This window comes from Cynoglossus semilaevis, chromosome 16 (genome assembly GCF_000523025.1).
Source record: "Cynoglossus semilaevis isolate Cse_v1.0 chromosome 16, Cse_v1.0, whole genome shotgun sequence".
In the NCBI taxonomy this organism is placed as follows: domain Eukaryota; kingdom Metazoa; phylum Chordata; class Actinopteri; order Pleuronectiformes; family Cynoglossidae; genus Cynoglossus; species Cynoglossus semilaevis.
The window spans coordinates 8,333,853-8,349,775 of record NC_024322.1 but is presented as its reverse complement, the minus strand read 5'-3'; the positions used below and the strand labels follow the sequence as shown (position 1 = coordinate 8,349,775).

The 15,923-nt window shown below is 38.9% G+C and overlaps 2 protein-coding genes and 1 long non-coding RNA gene across 4 annotated transcripts in view; 1 reads left to right on the top strand and 2 right to left on the bottom strand.

Annotated features, from left to right (window-relative positions):
- Positions 1-2,012: 2,012 nt before the first annotated feature.
- Positions 2,013-13,144, bottom strand: tspan7 (tetraspanin 7). Its single transcript, XM_008328424.3, has 8 exons — positions 12,915-13,144; positions 7,680-7,868; positions 7,231-7,305; positions 6,701-6,796; positions 5,325-5,480; positions 5,043-5,126; positions 4,828-4,913; positions 2,013-4,313 (listed from the first exon to the last, which is right to left on the bottom strand). Exons 1-7 carry the CDS (start codon positions 12,978-12,980, stop codon positions 4,845-4,847), a joined length of 735 nt encoding a protein of 244 aa, XP_008326646.1. The 5' UTR covers positions 12,981-13,144; the 3' UTR covers positions 2,013-4,313; positions 4,828-4,844.
- On the top strand, positions 5,362-12,218 carry LOC112488297 (uncharacterized). The gene is made up of 4 exons (XR_003052206.1): positions 5,362-5,496; positions 5,975-6,188; positions 7,668-7,875; positions 7,954-12,218. It is a non-coding gene; the product is annotated as an uncharacterized LOC112488297 (long non-coding RNA).
- Positions 13,145-13,501: 357 nt separating the features above from the next.
- Positions 13,502-15,923, bottom strand: part of katnal1 (katanin p60 subunit A-like 1) — a 6,471-nt gene continuing 4,049 nt past the window's right edge. For both annotated transcript variants that reach the window (XM_008328427.3, XM_008328426.3), the window contains exons 8-11: positions 15,680-15,806; positions 15,437-15,571; positions 15,184-15,310; positions 13,502-14,301 (exon numbers count right to left, since the gene is read on the bottom strand). In XM_008328427.3, the coding sequence (XP_008326649.1) occupies positions 14,103-14,301; positions 15,184-15,310; positions 15,437-15,571; positions 15,680-15,806 (588 nt within the window). In that variant the 3' untranslated portion in view covers positions 13,502-14,102. The remainder of the gene's footprint in view (positions 14,302-15,183; positions 15,311-15,436; positions 15,572-15,679; positions 15,807-15,923) is intronic.

The window sequence follows — 15,923 nt, the reverse complement described above, 5'->3', positions numbered from 1 at the left end:
ACTTTGTCAGTTAAGAGTTTGTTTACTAGTTTTTCTGACCTATTTAGAGAAGCCCGTGGGACCATGGACTCAAATGAGGATTGGACCCTTGTGAATATGAGGAGAGACCTCTAATTCTTCAGCCTCAGGTTTAAGTCTGATTAACTGGACAAACAGTAATTTCAATTAAGTTAATGTTTGGTTTTAACTAGTGTTTCGCGTTTACAAGTGGAATAATCAAATACAGAGCCACCCCCTTCCCCAAAACAGCAGTGAAAACGAGTGCGTTTGCGTGTCACGCCACATCCGAGACACGGAGCCTCCATTTCCTCGCGTCTCTTAAGTTCCGTTTTGCGCTGATATCCAAGCGCCATCATGTGGATAACAGTGGTATAGACAACATCAACAAATATATGAAATCCATTTGACGGATTAAAGTTGTGGGGTTTTTTTAATATAAGGAATATTTGATTATTTAATACATGAATTACATTATATTCTACCGTGTATCTTTTTTATTTAATTTAGGGGAAATCATTCCGTTTGAACGGTCACGTAATGGAATCCATTCCAAAGTCAGACACTACGTAGCCGCAATGTTAGAAGTGCGCATTTAAAACGTTAAAGGTTAATAGGAAGCCAAACATTAACTTTAGTTTAACAATGAGAAACTTTAGACTTTTTTGTAGTTTTTAAACTAGTTAGGATTATATAGACCAATCAGTATGATAATTGATTGTTTGACTAAAGTTAAAGTTAAATATAGTAAATAAAATGGCCTAACATGCTTAAATTCATGATTTAAATAGTGTAGAATAGATAGTGTAGCACCGTGGTGGGCCGTCAGGGCCAGCAAGGCTTTCTCTGCTGACCTAACATAAATTATGATCATAAGTTGATAAAGGTTCATTAATTTTTAATTTACTTTTCCGAAATACATAAAACATACTTCATGTTCTCTTCTTGTCATATTAGGCTCCTTCCAGTGTTATTGTTTTTAGGTTAGAGTTTTTATCCAATCAGAATTCAGCTAGCTGTTGCCAGGCTGTATGAAATCTGCCTCAGACTCAACAATGCGGACGTCTGTGCAATGTAAGCAATCCGATTTATCCAATCAGAATTCAGCTAGCGACAGTTGCTCTTGCCAATCAGATCACGAGTTGTTGACAGTAGGCCTTCTAGCTGGCCTCACGTTGAACGTTAAATGTATACGTCCTGTGATTGGATACTCGCTTCCCGCCGTAAAACAACAACAAGTAAGTTCAACGGAGATTAACCGATTAGCAGAGAGAGAAATCTAATATCTACTCGCTTTTTAAATTCCACAATGGCCCAAGGAGGGCAAAACGTGGATTTGCGAACTTAAATTGCTTAACTAAGGCAGCAATGAGACACCAAAGCACGACTGGACACTTGCAAGCTTCGGTTCTTCTAAAAACTTTTGGGGACACCCGAGTGGATGCACAGCTCAACGAACAGGCGCGAAAGGGATTTATTGTTGTAACTGAAGCGTACAGATAAACTGTACAACCAAGTCATTGAGGTCTTCTTGAGGAAAGAAAGGAGAATGGATTTTGTGTTAAAATAAGTGTTTTGGAGGACAGCTGTTTTGGTGAGTATAAACATTTTTTTTTTTACTTTCGGGTTTTTTTGTTTTTTTTAATGCGTCAGAAAATAGCCCGTTTTGTACACAATTGAGGTAGTGCTTATAGTGTGTTTCTGTATACAATTTCGGCAGGTAGGGCATCACTGAAGGCCTAAGTGTGAAATGCACGGCTGATGTATACATGTACACCAACCAAAACCAAACGTAAATATAATCATGCTGATACTTTAATTCTGGTTATGCCTGCTGATAAGTTCATCATGGTAAAGTAGTAATGTTGATCACACATCCACAGTCATACTTATCTTCACACCAGATTTAAATTATGTTTCTAATTAACCTTAATGGAACAACAAGAAGCATTAACGTAAAACAAACATATGTATGTATGAAAGAAGAACGAAATCAAAACAAAAACACTCCAAAGGCACTTGTTATTTGTACGTTTATTGATAATAAGACCACCGATAGTGACTTAGTCATTAGTAGACAGCATGGTGCAATCCTCGAGTCTCTACTGACCCCATGTGTACGCTTAATGGTATTACAATTTAGTATTTACAGTAAAGCTAGAAGAAAAACATGTTTTAGTATTCAGATTGAAGAAGGAAATAACATAATAATTCACAGCTGCAAAAGCAACAATATATATATATTTAAAATGCCACAACCAAATACTGACCATAAGAGTTTTCACAGAGTCCTAAAGGCTTTAATTATCTGGTCACAAATGGACAGCTTCAGCTTTTAACTGTTATGTCAATATAAAATATAAAGAAATGTCATTTGTTTTTGTCAGTTTTCACATGTTATAGAGAAATACTTCATGTGAAGCAACACGTGTCAACCAGAGGCTCAAATACTGCATTAGCTATTAGACTGACTTTAGCACGTCTTCACTCCAGGCCTGTGATGGTTCTTGTGGGACAAGATATGCAACGAATATTTTTAATCCCAACTCCCTGCTTGATCTTCTTTCACTCCAGCCCTATGCTGTCCACTTGTGATCTGATAATCCAGGATTGATATTTTTCAAACCATGTCTAAACCATGCAATCAATATAAACACAGCCAAACAAAGAGAATTTAAAAAACCCAACTTATTAGACCAGTAAATATAATTCCAACCTAAATCATAATAAACATACTGCTGAATTAAAAACAGTTACTGACACGACTACTTAATCCAGTGCAGACTATCAAACGAATACAGGTTAACAGCACAGAGTGTGGAATCAGAACTGTTTAACAGCACATTTACTGACAGTAGTAACACATTAGAATGAGGAACAGTTCATTATACAAATTACATTTCCCGTACATATCTACAGATGATGATGTTAGTGATGGTTAAGGTGGAGGCATGATGGAAGCAGAATACTGTAAATACTACATCGACACTAGTGCAGTCCTGCATGTCAGTTCCTTATGCATTCCATTTATAATACTTAAAGGTACAGTGTGTGGGATTTAGCACCCTGTAGTGGTGAAGTTACTGTAAATGTCGCTATATCTTCTGCCTGATCAGGATGGTGTTGGAGTTGGAGCCAGTCATTGGGCAAGGACAGGGGAACATCCTGGACAGCTAACTAGGTCATCACTGGATTAACATCCATTCACACTCACATTCACACATGTGACCAATTAAGTGTGAACAATTAACCTAATCTTGTGTGTTTGTGGAGACCAGAATATATGGAAAGAACATGCAAACCAAATACAGTTTATATAACTGTGTAGAGTCCCATTAAGTTTTATTCAAAACAGGATGTAAAAATATATTTTTTATGTTTTTTAATACTACGTAGTTTTTTAAAATCATAAAAAACATGGGGCAGAGGATCCATGCCACTGTATACATGTTTTTAGGTCCATATTAGTGTGACAACTTTTTTTAAAGGTTATTATGTTTAATTGTATTCCTCGTGAGACTAAGTAATTGCCAGAAAGATTAATTCATATTATTAAAGTGTAATAAAAAGTGATGAGTTCAAGTAAAACTGTAGATAATTCTAAGTCACAGTTACAGCACGTGTTCACATTTGATGGTTAGTGCAATTGTGCTGTGAGTATTTGATAATACTAATTTTAATTTTGCAATGAAACAAATAATCTACAATACAATCTGTTGTTAAATTATATTAAAACTATGTTAAACATATTTTACAGTGTCTACAGTTTAAAAAAATCTCCCTTCAGTAGCTCTACCCATCCTGTCTTCTCTCATCATGTTCCTAAATATAATCATGGCCACAATATGTCACAACCATAAGAATATACATGAACAATGCTGAGCAATAGCAAAGTAAAATAAAAAAAACCCCAACTAAAAACCTATCTATTAAAGTGTTACTTTAGCTTTAAGCTTAAGTCACTATGTACAAATATATGCAGTAGCCTCTCAAAGACCAACACCGTCGTCCAATCAGACAACTCTGGTCTACCAGACTGCTGCAGACTGCACTGATCCAACATATGGGCTAATGTGCAACGTCTACATTAAGCAGCAGCAACAGCAGCGATGGATTGATGTGTGGTGGCTCTGAAAGCTTTGTGATGCAACAGCAGTGAGTTAAGGAATGGTGCTTTACAATAAGATACATTGAGATATTACAATAAGAGCACAGGCAGAGAGACGAGGGAGCTCACTCCACATTCAGATGTGTGACAGTGTTTCAGGAATTTCTCGTGACATGTGCAGTTTCTGTTGCTTCTTCTCTTCATCTCCCTAAAAAAATTGAGAAAAAAAAATCCTTTAAAACCTGACTTCAGTTTTATTCCGTTTAGTAATTACTAGTAGTTACTCAGAGATAAGGTTATGGTCTATACTGTTGCTAAGGGACAAGGCCAAATTGATTTTCATGCACAGGCAAAAAAGCATTAACTTTCACCAAACATCAGTTTCTAGTAATGATTATTGTTGTTCTGTTGCTTGCATGTTTTTTTTATGACATTTTTCCATTTTAATAATTTCATCATTTGAATTAGTCACAAATAATAACAGATGTGAAACACATACATCTACCTGCTGCCAATTGTCTTTGTGTAAAATACAGATATAAGATTTTTGTTTTCATATTTAGGACAGGATTTTAAACCAGATTAATCAGGATTAATCATGATTAATTTTAGGTAGTGTGTGTGCATTATTAAAATTAATATTCAATTTAATGAACATATATGATCCTCTTGGCTTCGATGTAGATATTTCTGTGGTTGTATGCACCTCGTTAGCGTCTCACCTGCCAAATCACTTCAGCTAAACCATCTCATACTGATTGGCTGTGATGATCCTGGACAGACAGCAGGCCAGCAACATGCCAATCAGCTGCAAGATAGACAGTGAAAAAAACAGATATTCACTTTACATAGTAAAAAAATCCCGTGGACTACAGACAAAGACTTTTATATATATATATATATATATATATATACATATATATATAAAAACTCTCACCTGTGAGAAGGCAATTCCAAACGTCACTCCTGCAATGATGGCCATGTTGGTCTCCATGAATGAAGTGACCAGCTCATAACAGCCCTGAAACACAGGGGGCAGGTTAGTTTGCAGAGGGATCAGGGACACGTTATTGAATGAACAGACCAGGGGCACTAAGGGTATGTAGGAGAGTATCTGAGGTATTATGAAGAGGGGGCAGGGGTGTGAGGACCAGTCAGACTGTGATATACCATGAACTGGAGCATTTCTGAATATAAAAAGTTACAACACCACACTCACCTGGTGATAGACCTTGGTGGGGGCTAGAGTTGCATTGCGGAGATCGTCCATGTTGCAGTCTGAGGAGTTAACGCAGCAGCTGGCAGGGATCCCATTGGACGGGTAGTAAACACTGGCCAACCAGCTGGTGTAGTTATACACACCGCAGCAACGCAGCTACAACCAGAGACAAGTAAGGAAATGAAAAAAATAATTCTTAAGGTTCTTTTTAACAGTTCAGTCATATTTTTTACATTATTTAATTAGACTTTTAGCTATTTGGAGTTAACCAAAGTTGACTAAGTTAGAGTTCAAAGTGGACAAATTACAGCTACTTCTGACTTGTGCTAATGCTAATGTTTGGTTGCTATCTGGTAAAGCCAGCTATGTTTTTTATGAAACTTTGACATCTTTACATCTATTTTTTTTAATGTGGACTAGTATTTTAAAAAATATAATTAATGGGCTGTTTGACTTTACTATTACTAGCCCTTTAAGAAGAAACGTAGATATGTTACATATTTTTGACCACATCATATAGTACTGTGTATAAACAGTCCAACGACAACCACACTGGGGAGTGCTAAAACCTAAAAACAACAAACCTTTTGATGACATCCATCATGTTCTTTGACACTGTTGGCTCTAATACTTGTCTACTTGACCCCGAGGCACCTCATCTATCTGCCTGTCTGCTCAGCCATGTCCTGTTCTTTGTCTGGATGAAGCCTGTGCAGGAATGAGTCGCGTGCTGATATGTCCGTGCTGATCTGAAACCTGACCCCTGCCTCGCTCCTCTGTGTGCAGCTCTGAGGGAACCAGACTTCTCTCCCTCTTCACTCAGAAACCGTCTCCTGTTTACTACACTGCTCTGACATCCAATAAGTATTTTAAACCTCCCTTCGTCTCTCTGTTTGTTTACTGTCAAACTCTTTTTGGGGCTCCAATTTCTCGTGCCAAAGAGCTTGAAATCCAAACAATACCGTGTCACAGCCTCGTGTCTCCTGGACTTTGGAATACCAGCACCAAGTGATTGCTTAAAAACAGGGGACAGTATTACATAATGTGTGTGGATGACAGACTGTAGTGGTCAGGTCAGCTGCTCAAAGTTACTTTAGGTCAAAGAAGAAAAAAAAAAACAAGTGTCATTTTTAAATAACAAGAAGCAGCGGCATATTAGCTAAGTCATGTCCACTCTTCAGTATATTTAGTGCACAGTTGGAGTCGGTGTTTTTTTTTTCAAACCAAGTTCTTTAAAAAGTGCTAGAATTCTCAAGTTTCATAGGGTGATTCCATAACTTCCTAATCCGACACTGCGGCTGAGAGCACATTCTGAGAGCACGTTCTGGTCATATTCGTTTTTATGAGTGCACTGACCACCAGTGACAAACACTCACCCTGTGCTGCAAATTGTCCACAGCACGACTGGCCTCGTCCTCAGCGTTGTAGTTGAGGACGGCGTCAGTGTACGTTCTGTGAAAGGTTCCCTTTATCTGTAATCAGCAAACAAAGGTCATCAATACAAAAAACAAACTCTCATTGGTCTTGTGTTAAACCAGCAGCTTCAGCCACACTGTTTTTTCAAATGTAAACAAGCTGCTCCCAAACCTATATTTTAGGGCTGTTGAAATTGAAGCATAATCACAGTAGCAGCATTAAGCCAAATTATGGATGCTCCTTTATTGCAATACCAAACAGTTCCTGCTGCACCACACTCCTCTTGTGGAGTCTGGTGTGGAGCGTTCATTAAATACAGAAAATAAAATTACAAATTGGTGCTACTTTCCCCTAGTGGTTCAAATAAAGAGATTTAATTTGCCTTGTGTCCTCTTTCTAATAGCTCTGAGCCTCCCCTGGATGAGCACGCCCCCCCACCTTTGAATCCACTGTTTACTGTAAGGTTGGTTTAGTTAAGCTACATTCTGACCTCATGGCGAAACACAAATCCAGAGATGCCAGCCACCAGCTCAGCCAGGGAGACCAGTGACAAGAACATGGCATACTATAAAAAAAGAGGAAGATAGAAGGAGATTAACATAGTTTGCATGAGGACCCGCTGCCTTGGATGAACAGCAAGAGGAAAACTAAAACAATCACGCTGGTCAAACAGACACATTTACAAAAGATTTGCATAATTTAATGTGCGGGTCACCAACCCCTGGTGCACAGACTGATACTGGTCGCTGGTCAGTGAGGGAAATAATTAAAATGCAAAATTAATCGATCCTATATTACATCATTATTATTGTCTATATGTGTTGACTTGTCACTGACTCTTCACAGGTTGAGTTACACATAACGCAATATTCTTTTAAAACTTTTTGGACTAAATGATGATAATCTGTCTTTTCTGCCACACCATAGAAAACCTCTCACCAGCTTCAGCATCCATGGGCTCCCTCTGCAGGTGGCGAAGCATCCAAAGAGGCCAAAAACGATGATGACGGTCCCGGTGCCAATGAGGACATACGGGGCGTTGGTGGAGTTGTCTGCTATCAGAGAGATGTACGGGCCCAGCATCAACTTCCCCCATACTCCCACTGCCAGCAGGATGGCTCCTGTTATCTGCAAGGTGAGGAACAAAGAAAATGAAAAGAACAGAACAGGCACTTTATCTTCTACCATATTACAATAGCTGTGTTTTTGGCAGCACGTCAAAGGTGGAGGAGGAGGAGGATCAAGGTGGAACAAAAAACGAGGAGCAATTAGAGTGTAAGGAGGAGGAGAGTGAAGATGGGAGACAAATTTATCTGGAGTACAGGATAGGGATCACCTGCTTTATGAATATGCCTGCGCTTGCACAAGCACGGGAAGACGAGAGACCAAAAGAAAAAAGGGCAAATCAAAGGAGCTCTTTGATCCGAGGCGAGACGCTTCCTCCTGTTGCTCCTCTCTTTGCATTTCAAATGAAGGCCGTGGATAAAAGAGCGTGCTGTACGAGGCAGCTGAAGCAGCGTGGGGCTCAGCTGGGTATGCTTTACTGGCATTGGAAAGTGAGGGAGCGGAGAGTGGAGCGGCTGTTGATGATCTGACTGTAGCCGAGGCCAAGTCATCATCCTAACCTGCTTCGTTCCCTGCTCGACCGCCTTCCTGCTGCCAGGCCTTCTGAACGGAAAGGAGGCAGTCAGCACAAAATGTATGTGCACTCCTGCAAAACCTCAAACTGAGAGGAGAGAAGTTTTAGCTCAAAAATGAGCCACCGGGACGGAAATACCAGCAGAGTTTCAAGTAGCAATTAGAGAAAGTGGTGTTGAAAAGGTTACATCTGCTGTTTCACTTCTCTGACTGTCTACAGCAGCGTTTACAGGTTAATGATTGTGTTAACTACATTTACACTTTGCCCTATTGGCAGCGTAATTCCAGCCAGTGATTATCAGACAATACTTTAATCAGATCAACAGCCTCCAGGCTCCTCCTCCAGGTTTACTGTACTGTACAGTAGAATAGAAAGGCCGATCCAAAGACACACAACTTCCCTTTTGACAAAATATATACTAGTCCCAGTTCAAAAATTCAATACTAAACACACATCATTCAATCGTTCAATAACAAGAGATCTCAGCCAATACTAATAGGCTTCCCTTTAAAATGTTGAAATAGTAAAGGGGGGTCCAATCATTGAACAGGATTAAATGCAGCCCCAAACTTTTTCAGAGCTTTCCCTGTGCTTTAACTTTGGTTCAAAACATCTTTTCTCTCAAACACTGACAGTGACTGAATGCAGACGTTTTATTAGACGTTGATCTCTGTGAGGCAGATCTTTGGTCCAGTCCTGATTTACTTTCTTATCAGATTTGAGCATTTTCTCTGTGATGCTTCTTGTTATAAATGTTTTTCTACGGTTGCAAGTAACTTTACTTAGGTCATTATTTATAAGGCATTGGTTAGCTGCCTTGGCAAAGTCCTGTTGGACTTTTCCAAGGTTTTGTTTTTGTTCCCATAGAAATAACTTTGTGAACCTTCTCAAAAGATGTAGATGGTGTGGATTTGTTCCCTAACCTTTACTTACAACAACGTCAAATTTCCTTATGTAATACAAATACATATAATGTCAACATGTGTTTGGCTGATGTTTAGATATTTTTGCTGTTTTTTGCTACATTTAGATACTAGGGCTAACATTTAGGTTTTTCCTTGTGCTATATGATTAATTATGCATGTTAAAGGCTTGAAAAAAAAACCCCGTTTCAAATCAGGTTTTCCTGCAACCATTCAAGTTTCCACTGCAGATCACACGCTCTGTTGACCCCTTTTTTAAACAGCAAAAAAATACAACCTCCACCAAGTTCTGGACAAAAAGCTTAGGACAACATTTGTAAAAATGTTTTGTACTTGTACTGTGCAATTAACAGATTATACAGAGATATTTAGAACATTTAACAGATACTTGGTTTAATATATATATATATATATATATTATTTGTCCTCACTCCTGCACCTGGCACTAAAAACTTCACCATTTTCTGTGAATTGATTTAGTACTAATGACGATTAACTGATGTGTGTTTCTAAAGTGAAGTACTTTCTCTGCCCAGCTGAACCTAACGACCTGAGGCTGTTGGTTTGACTTCGTCAGCAATGACATCTCCTGTTTCTATTAACAGGAATACTAACAGCCTGAGCAGACTGTCATTTTAGACAACGTGCCTCTTGATGACAATGCAGTTGCTGTTTATGGCTCTCGCCACCCGCGACAAAATGTCCCTTCTCCCTAACAGCTGCGTCCACGTACGGGTAAAAGATCAACTCAGTCATTTTCAATGCTTAAGTGTCCATTTTACAGACAGCGGGGGAAATCAGACTTCAGGAAGCAGGGGCAAGGCATCTCGACTTCAGGCCTGCTGCTGAATTCCAAACAGGCCCCCTCCTGATCTTTACGTTTTGTTTGAAATTCAAAGCCTGGCCCAGCCACCCTGGTTACAGCACTAGGTTTAAAACAGGTCACTCCTCCCGCCTCCTTTTCCTCCTCCCGCTCTGTTCAGCTTAATAAAGAAACAGGAGGTGTGAAGACAAAATATTCTGGCATGTGCACCGCACTTACTCCACCACCTGCCCTGTAGTTCACTGTCCAGGTTTATTCACATCAGAGACTTTATTTGTCATGACACGGAGATGACAGTGACACAGGGATCTGGCGCTGGTGACACACAGGGAACTCAGTGTCAGTTCAGTCCACATGCTTCACTCTCAAGGTTGAAGATAGAGACAGAACCGTGAGACACTTGTGAACTTCAGACTTCTGAAACCTGATGCAGCAGACGTGAAGGAGGCCCAGACGACCACACGGTCCCAACTAAATATAGACGTTTGTATCTATGACATTGGCACATGACAGAAGGAAACGCAGCACAGTTCTTCTTTTAAACCTCTGTGAGGATCCCAAACCTTTCAAGGCCTCCATGACTGCTCCCAAACCTCTCAAACCTTCAATGAAGCTTCAAAAACATTTGGAACTTTCATGCCTGCTGCTAAGCCTTTCAAATCAGTCATGTTCAAAACCTGACCAGGCAGCCAATGAAGTGAGGTTTGATCTTTTATGGAACAGTTTTGCTTTGATTTTATTTTAAATACAGTGGGGCCCCGAGATACGAGTTTAATCCGTTGCACAACAGCACTCGTGTGTCGATCCGCTCGTATCTAGATTGCAAAGATCTAGATTTGTAAATGTGTAAAAAAAACTGGAGAGAACAGTTTGTACAGTATTGGACTATTTCATATTTGAGTATTAGCTGGACAAAAAAAATGGTGAATGCAATGCATTAGTGTGAGAATTAATAATAGTCTTAAGTATCAAAGAAGGAACAGTTGGCTCCTGGGTATTTTTATATTATTGATTCTGGCTGCTTTGTTTTTGGCTGTTTTTAATTAAATGGCTGCTCCTGTTTCTTTACTGAGCATCAGGATTAAAGCAAAAATAAAAAAAGCTTCTCATGGTTAGAGGTAAAAACAGTAGGAGCAGAGACAGCACTCTTTGGTCCTACAGACAGACAGACATCTTCCACGTGTTTTTATTTGATAATCCACTACTGGCTATTATGGCTGCTATCAGACACCAACAATCCTGGACCATACAATCCACAACCGTGGACACAAATGATGGGAAACAGAACTCACTGAACTCACTCAGCTGGAGGTTTGGTTATCAGCTCGCCTGCAGACTCAGAAGTTAAAGCAACAGCAAACCACGACAGCCCACATTTCTGCTCACTCATTTACTGAAGTAATTTCAAGTGTAAATCTCTTGATTGGACGATGCTGATTTGCAAGTGGTGAAAGCAACGTTGATGTTAATCAAAAACATGTATGGAAGAAGGTGCACAAAGTGCTTCCCTACAGATAGGTGTTGTATTGATTTTAACGCACTGCCAAAATCCTAAGAAAGTCAAGTATTACATCACTGACCTTTAACTGGAGGATACGTTATTATAACACCGCCCACTACTGGTGCCAATAAATAATCATTTCTCCTCATTTATTAAGTTTAATGGGCCCAATTATCTGGACCATTACCTCCCATGTGTGAGTATGATTTTCCTTTTCCTTATCAGAAGAGCCTCTTTAAAGATGTCCAACAAAGAATTGAATATTTTAATATTAAAGTCAACAATGAAACATGAAAAAACAAATTAGGAAAAACCTAAATGCACATGAAAAGTTTCTAATTCAATATTTTTGCAACATTCACAATATGTGTGCCAATATTACCAAATCCAGCCATTTACTAGTCATATTTTTCCCATTTTGTGTTCCAGTGTGTAGAAAGGTTACATATTTAAAAAAATAAAAAAAACAACATTATCTATTAGCAAAACTAGAAATAATTCTGTAAACCAGTTAAATTTCTTTTCTTATATAATTTCTTATATACTGGTGTTATATAATCCTCATATGTGATTAAAACTTTTAAAAGACCAACAAAATGTCTTTTCCCCCTCTGCTCTGGAGCACATCCTGCAATTTTGTTTCTTTTTTTGTTTCATAGTGAGCTTTTCACTTCAACTCTGGTTGTGCTGGACCATTTGTCTCTTTAATAATTCATATACTAATTTAGAATACGATACAGCTATGTGTAAATCTTTTTAGATAAGAGGGCGCCTTTCCAAGTCACATAGTACCTGCACCCCCAAAATGTCTCTGCGCGCCCCTGCTGCCGGCTACATTAAGGATTCAAAAACGAACGTTTAGAAAGGATGTGGTGAGAAAACGGGCCTGTAGAACCAGTCCAACCCAGATCTGCTCGCTGGGATAAACACCCAGCACGAACACAAGAACAGCTTACTGACTAGGAACCATGATGCTATGTGTGCAATTCACAGACACCACTGACGCCCAGCAGCAGCCAAAACCATAGCCAAAAACACGTCCTGTATATGAAACCTGAGCAGCGCTTACACAAGGGAACATCGTTTAAATAAACGCCTAAAACCATAAATAACGGTCGTGTCACAATCCGGGAGCAGTTAAAGGAACAACACGATGATGGTTAAACAAGTCGATGTGATGCTGCCTCCGTTCAAGCCCTTCTTCTCCTTCAGCTTCTTCATCACCACGCATTTTAAATGGACTGCGACCATTTTCTGCGGATAAACTACAGATACAACGATAGCTCACCCAGAAGACGAAGGAGTAGACGATAAGCAAGGTTTTCAGGCAGGTGATGACCGGTTTGGTCTCCATCGTGGACCGTGTGAGTAAACGCGTGTGTGTGGACCCACAGTGATCAGTACAACAGCAGCACCAGAAGCGGCTATGGGAAAATGAGGCGTGTGTGTGGTTGCAGCTTCGCACTGATGCAGCCACACGGCGTCACTGTAGCAGCACAACCGAGGGCAGACCCTCCGTTACCACTATAAACTGCGTTTATAACGGCTCTATATCACTACACATACTAAATATAATACAGTTATGGCCTTATTAGCTCTGATAGATGTGTTTTAGTTTATTAACTTAAAGGGCAGTTTAAACAAGTTTACCTTTTCTTTTTCTCCTATTTGTAACAACATTTGGGTCTATATTTAAGCTGTATTTAACTGTTACCACTTGTCAATATTTTTGACTAATATATTTCCCAGGTAATAATCAGGCACGAATAATCAGTTGGATTTTTGTTACTGAACTAGAGACACCTATTTTCTTTGTTGGGTGGTTAAAATAAGTTCTAACCATCACATAAAAATAAAACAATGGTGGACAGGTTGGTTCTTTCATTATTCGTTTTATTAGTGGACAAGAAACATCAAAATACATAAAACACTTCATAGGACAGCATGTTCTGTTGTGGGACATTCACTTTTGTAAAATTACTTCAAAACAAAAAAGGCTTCTTATTTGTTTGTTTGAACTTCCATTATACCTTAAACAAATTTGGTTGCGTATTCTTTAAATCTCTGTCAAATAATTCATTTTTGGTCTCCTATAACAAAACATAAAACTTTCAGGTAAGACATCAGGGGGTCAGAGGATGGCAAACCTGACAAAAACAGCACCTTAGATGTTAGGAAAATTGGGTGGACTATACACCATGAGATGGAGCAGCTTAACTTAGTCACAATGTATTTATTTGTATTTACAAGAAAGTGCATCTTAGAAAATCTCAAAGTAACACAGAGAAAAGACAACAGAAAACAAATATACTCATTATTGGATGTTGTTCACTGTTTGAAATACAAGTTAAAAACGAATACAAATTTAATAAAAGTTCAAGTAGTTAATTAGGAAATTACTAAATTAGTTCAATTACTGAACACAGTACCAATATGAGATCATTCTCCCAATGCGTAGTATCGCTGTGCCGTTTTTCTATACTGATCCAAACTCCGTCATCCAGGCTTCATACTTCTCTAGGTCAGCAGCGGAGACGGACTTTGAGATCTTTTTGAGTGCTGTAGTAAAGTCTTCCATTGTCACAGGCATCTGCAGCTCATCTTTAGACAGAGCTTGGATCTCCTCCAGGCCCAGGCCGTGGATTCGATGACGCATCGCCATCATGGATGCATCTCTGCATGTACATGCAAGACAAGAGGAAGGAAGGACCAGAAAATAGATGACTGTTACTAAAGATATGTTCAAGATGCTAATGTACAAGTATTCTTAAACCCCAGGTCTTAAGTAACAGGAAAAACTAAAGGAAATGGGAGAGTGTGATATTAGCCATGAAATATAACTAAATCTTTGGAAATCAGTCACAAAACTAAATTGTAGGAAATAATAACAGACAACTTTGTTTTATTCTATCATAATTTCTGCCTCATTGGTCATCATATGACTGCTACCCTTCAACTCCATAGAGTGTTTTAAGGTCAAAATACCACCTTTTAAAACTGTTTACTTAATTGCTCTTTAAATCTAAAATAAAATGTTAACTTTTTATTTATTTATATTTATTAAAATATATTTACTCAATTTGCTTCACTTTGAATTATATTTTTGTCACACTAAAATTTTCAACTAACATTTACATCATCTACTACTATGACTCATTTACATTTTTAATTTGTATTATTGTGCAGTTTTAAAACAATAATTTCATATGGCTCGATTGTTTAACCTGAACCTAAAATTTACTCAACTGTTCTACTAAACTTAATTTTAAAAATCGAGTCATTCAAGTCGTAAAGGCAAGTGTTGTAAAGGGATGCCATTGGTAAGGGTTATCCTGACTGCTGTTGCCAGGCAATTCAGAGCTTGGTTTTGTCTCCTAACCCAGACACAGCAGCACCGTCTCTGGTTTATAATCTTAAATCCTTAATAAACTCCCAGACAGTCAGAACTCTAGTATTAATTTAGTTAAGTACACTGTTTTATTGAGACCAGTTCAACTTGTTTCTCACACTTGACCTTACACATTTGCTATTTAATCATGAAAAAAAGTTGTGGTTACCTGCAGACGTTGGTGATGTCTGCTCCAGAGTAGCCCTCAGTCTTCTCAGCTATCACTTCCATGTCCACATCAGCAGCCAACTCCACCTCCTTCAGGTTTATCTTAAGCAGCTCCGCACGGCCCACAGCTACACACACAGACACAGAGATAATATCAATTAACTAAGCCAAATACAATTGGATTTTTATTTATTTATATATGTATATATATCGTGACAGTTTTTTATCAGTCGTTAATCTGTGGCAGTTGTTACCTGTTGGTAAGGGGATGTAGATGCGCTTCTCCAAGCGGCGTCTTAACGCCTCATCAATGTCCCATGGGAAGTTTGTTGCAGCGAGGACCATCACCATCTTAGAAGGGTCGTCGTTCTCGGCTGCTCCCCCAACACCTATCAGAACAAAACAATTCAGACACTATGCCTTGCGACATAATTTCTACTTCATATCAATGAACATCCTCTTTATAGCCTCTCATCTTTGTCACCATTTCTACTCACCATCCATCTGAACTAGAAGTTCTGATTTAACTCGCCGACTGGCTTCATGTTCATCAGATGTTCCTCGTCTGCCACAGATGGAGTCGATCTCATCTATAAAAATGGTTGTTGGTGCATAAAACCTGGCCTAAGGAAAAAAAACACACAAAGATAAATATGTTTCTATTTTGTCTCGTTCTTAGTGCCAGTTTTCAGTCAAATGCACTCTTTGTTCAGTGACTTGGAGCGGTGTCTCCAGAAGAAC

What these genes read in the sequence shown, in the direction of transcription:
- tspan7 (XM_008328424.3), bottom strand. Translation starts at nt 12,980, where the DNA reads ATGGAGACCAAACCGGTCATCACCTGCCTGAAAACCTTGCTTATCGTC. An exon ending in TGGACAATTTGCAGCACAGG is followed by an intron (nt 5,481 to 6,700) that starts GTGAGTGTTTGT and finishes CTCTGGTTGTAG; the next exon opens with CTGCGTTGCTGCGGTGTGTA. An exon ending in TTGGAATTGCCTTCTCACAG is followed by an intron (nt 4,914 to 5,042) that starts GTGAGAGTTTTT and finishes TCTATCTTGCAG; the next exon opens with CTGATTGGCATGTTGCTGGC.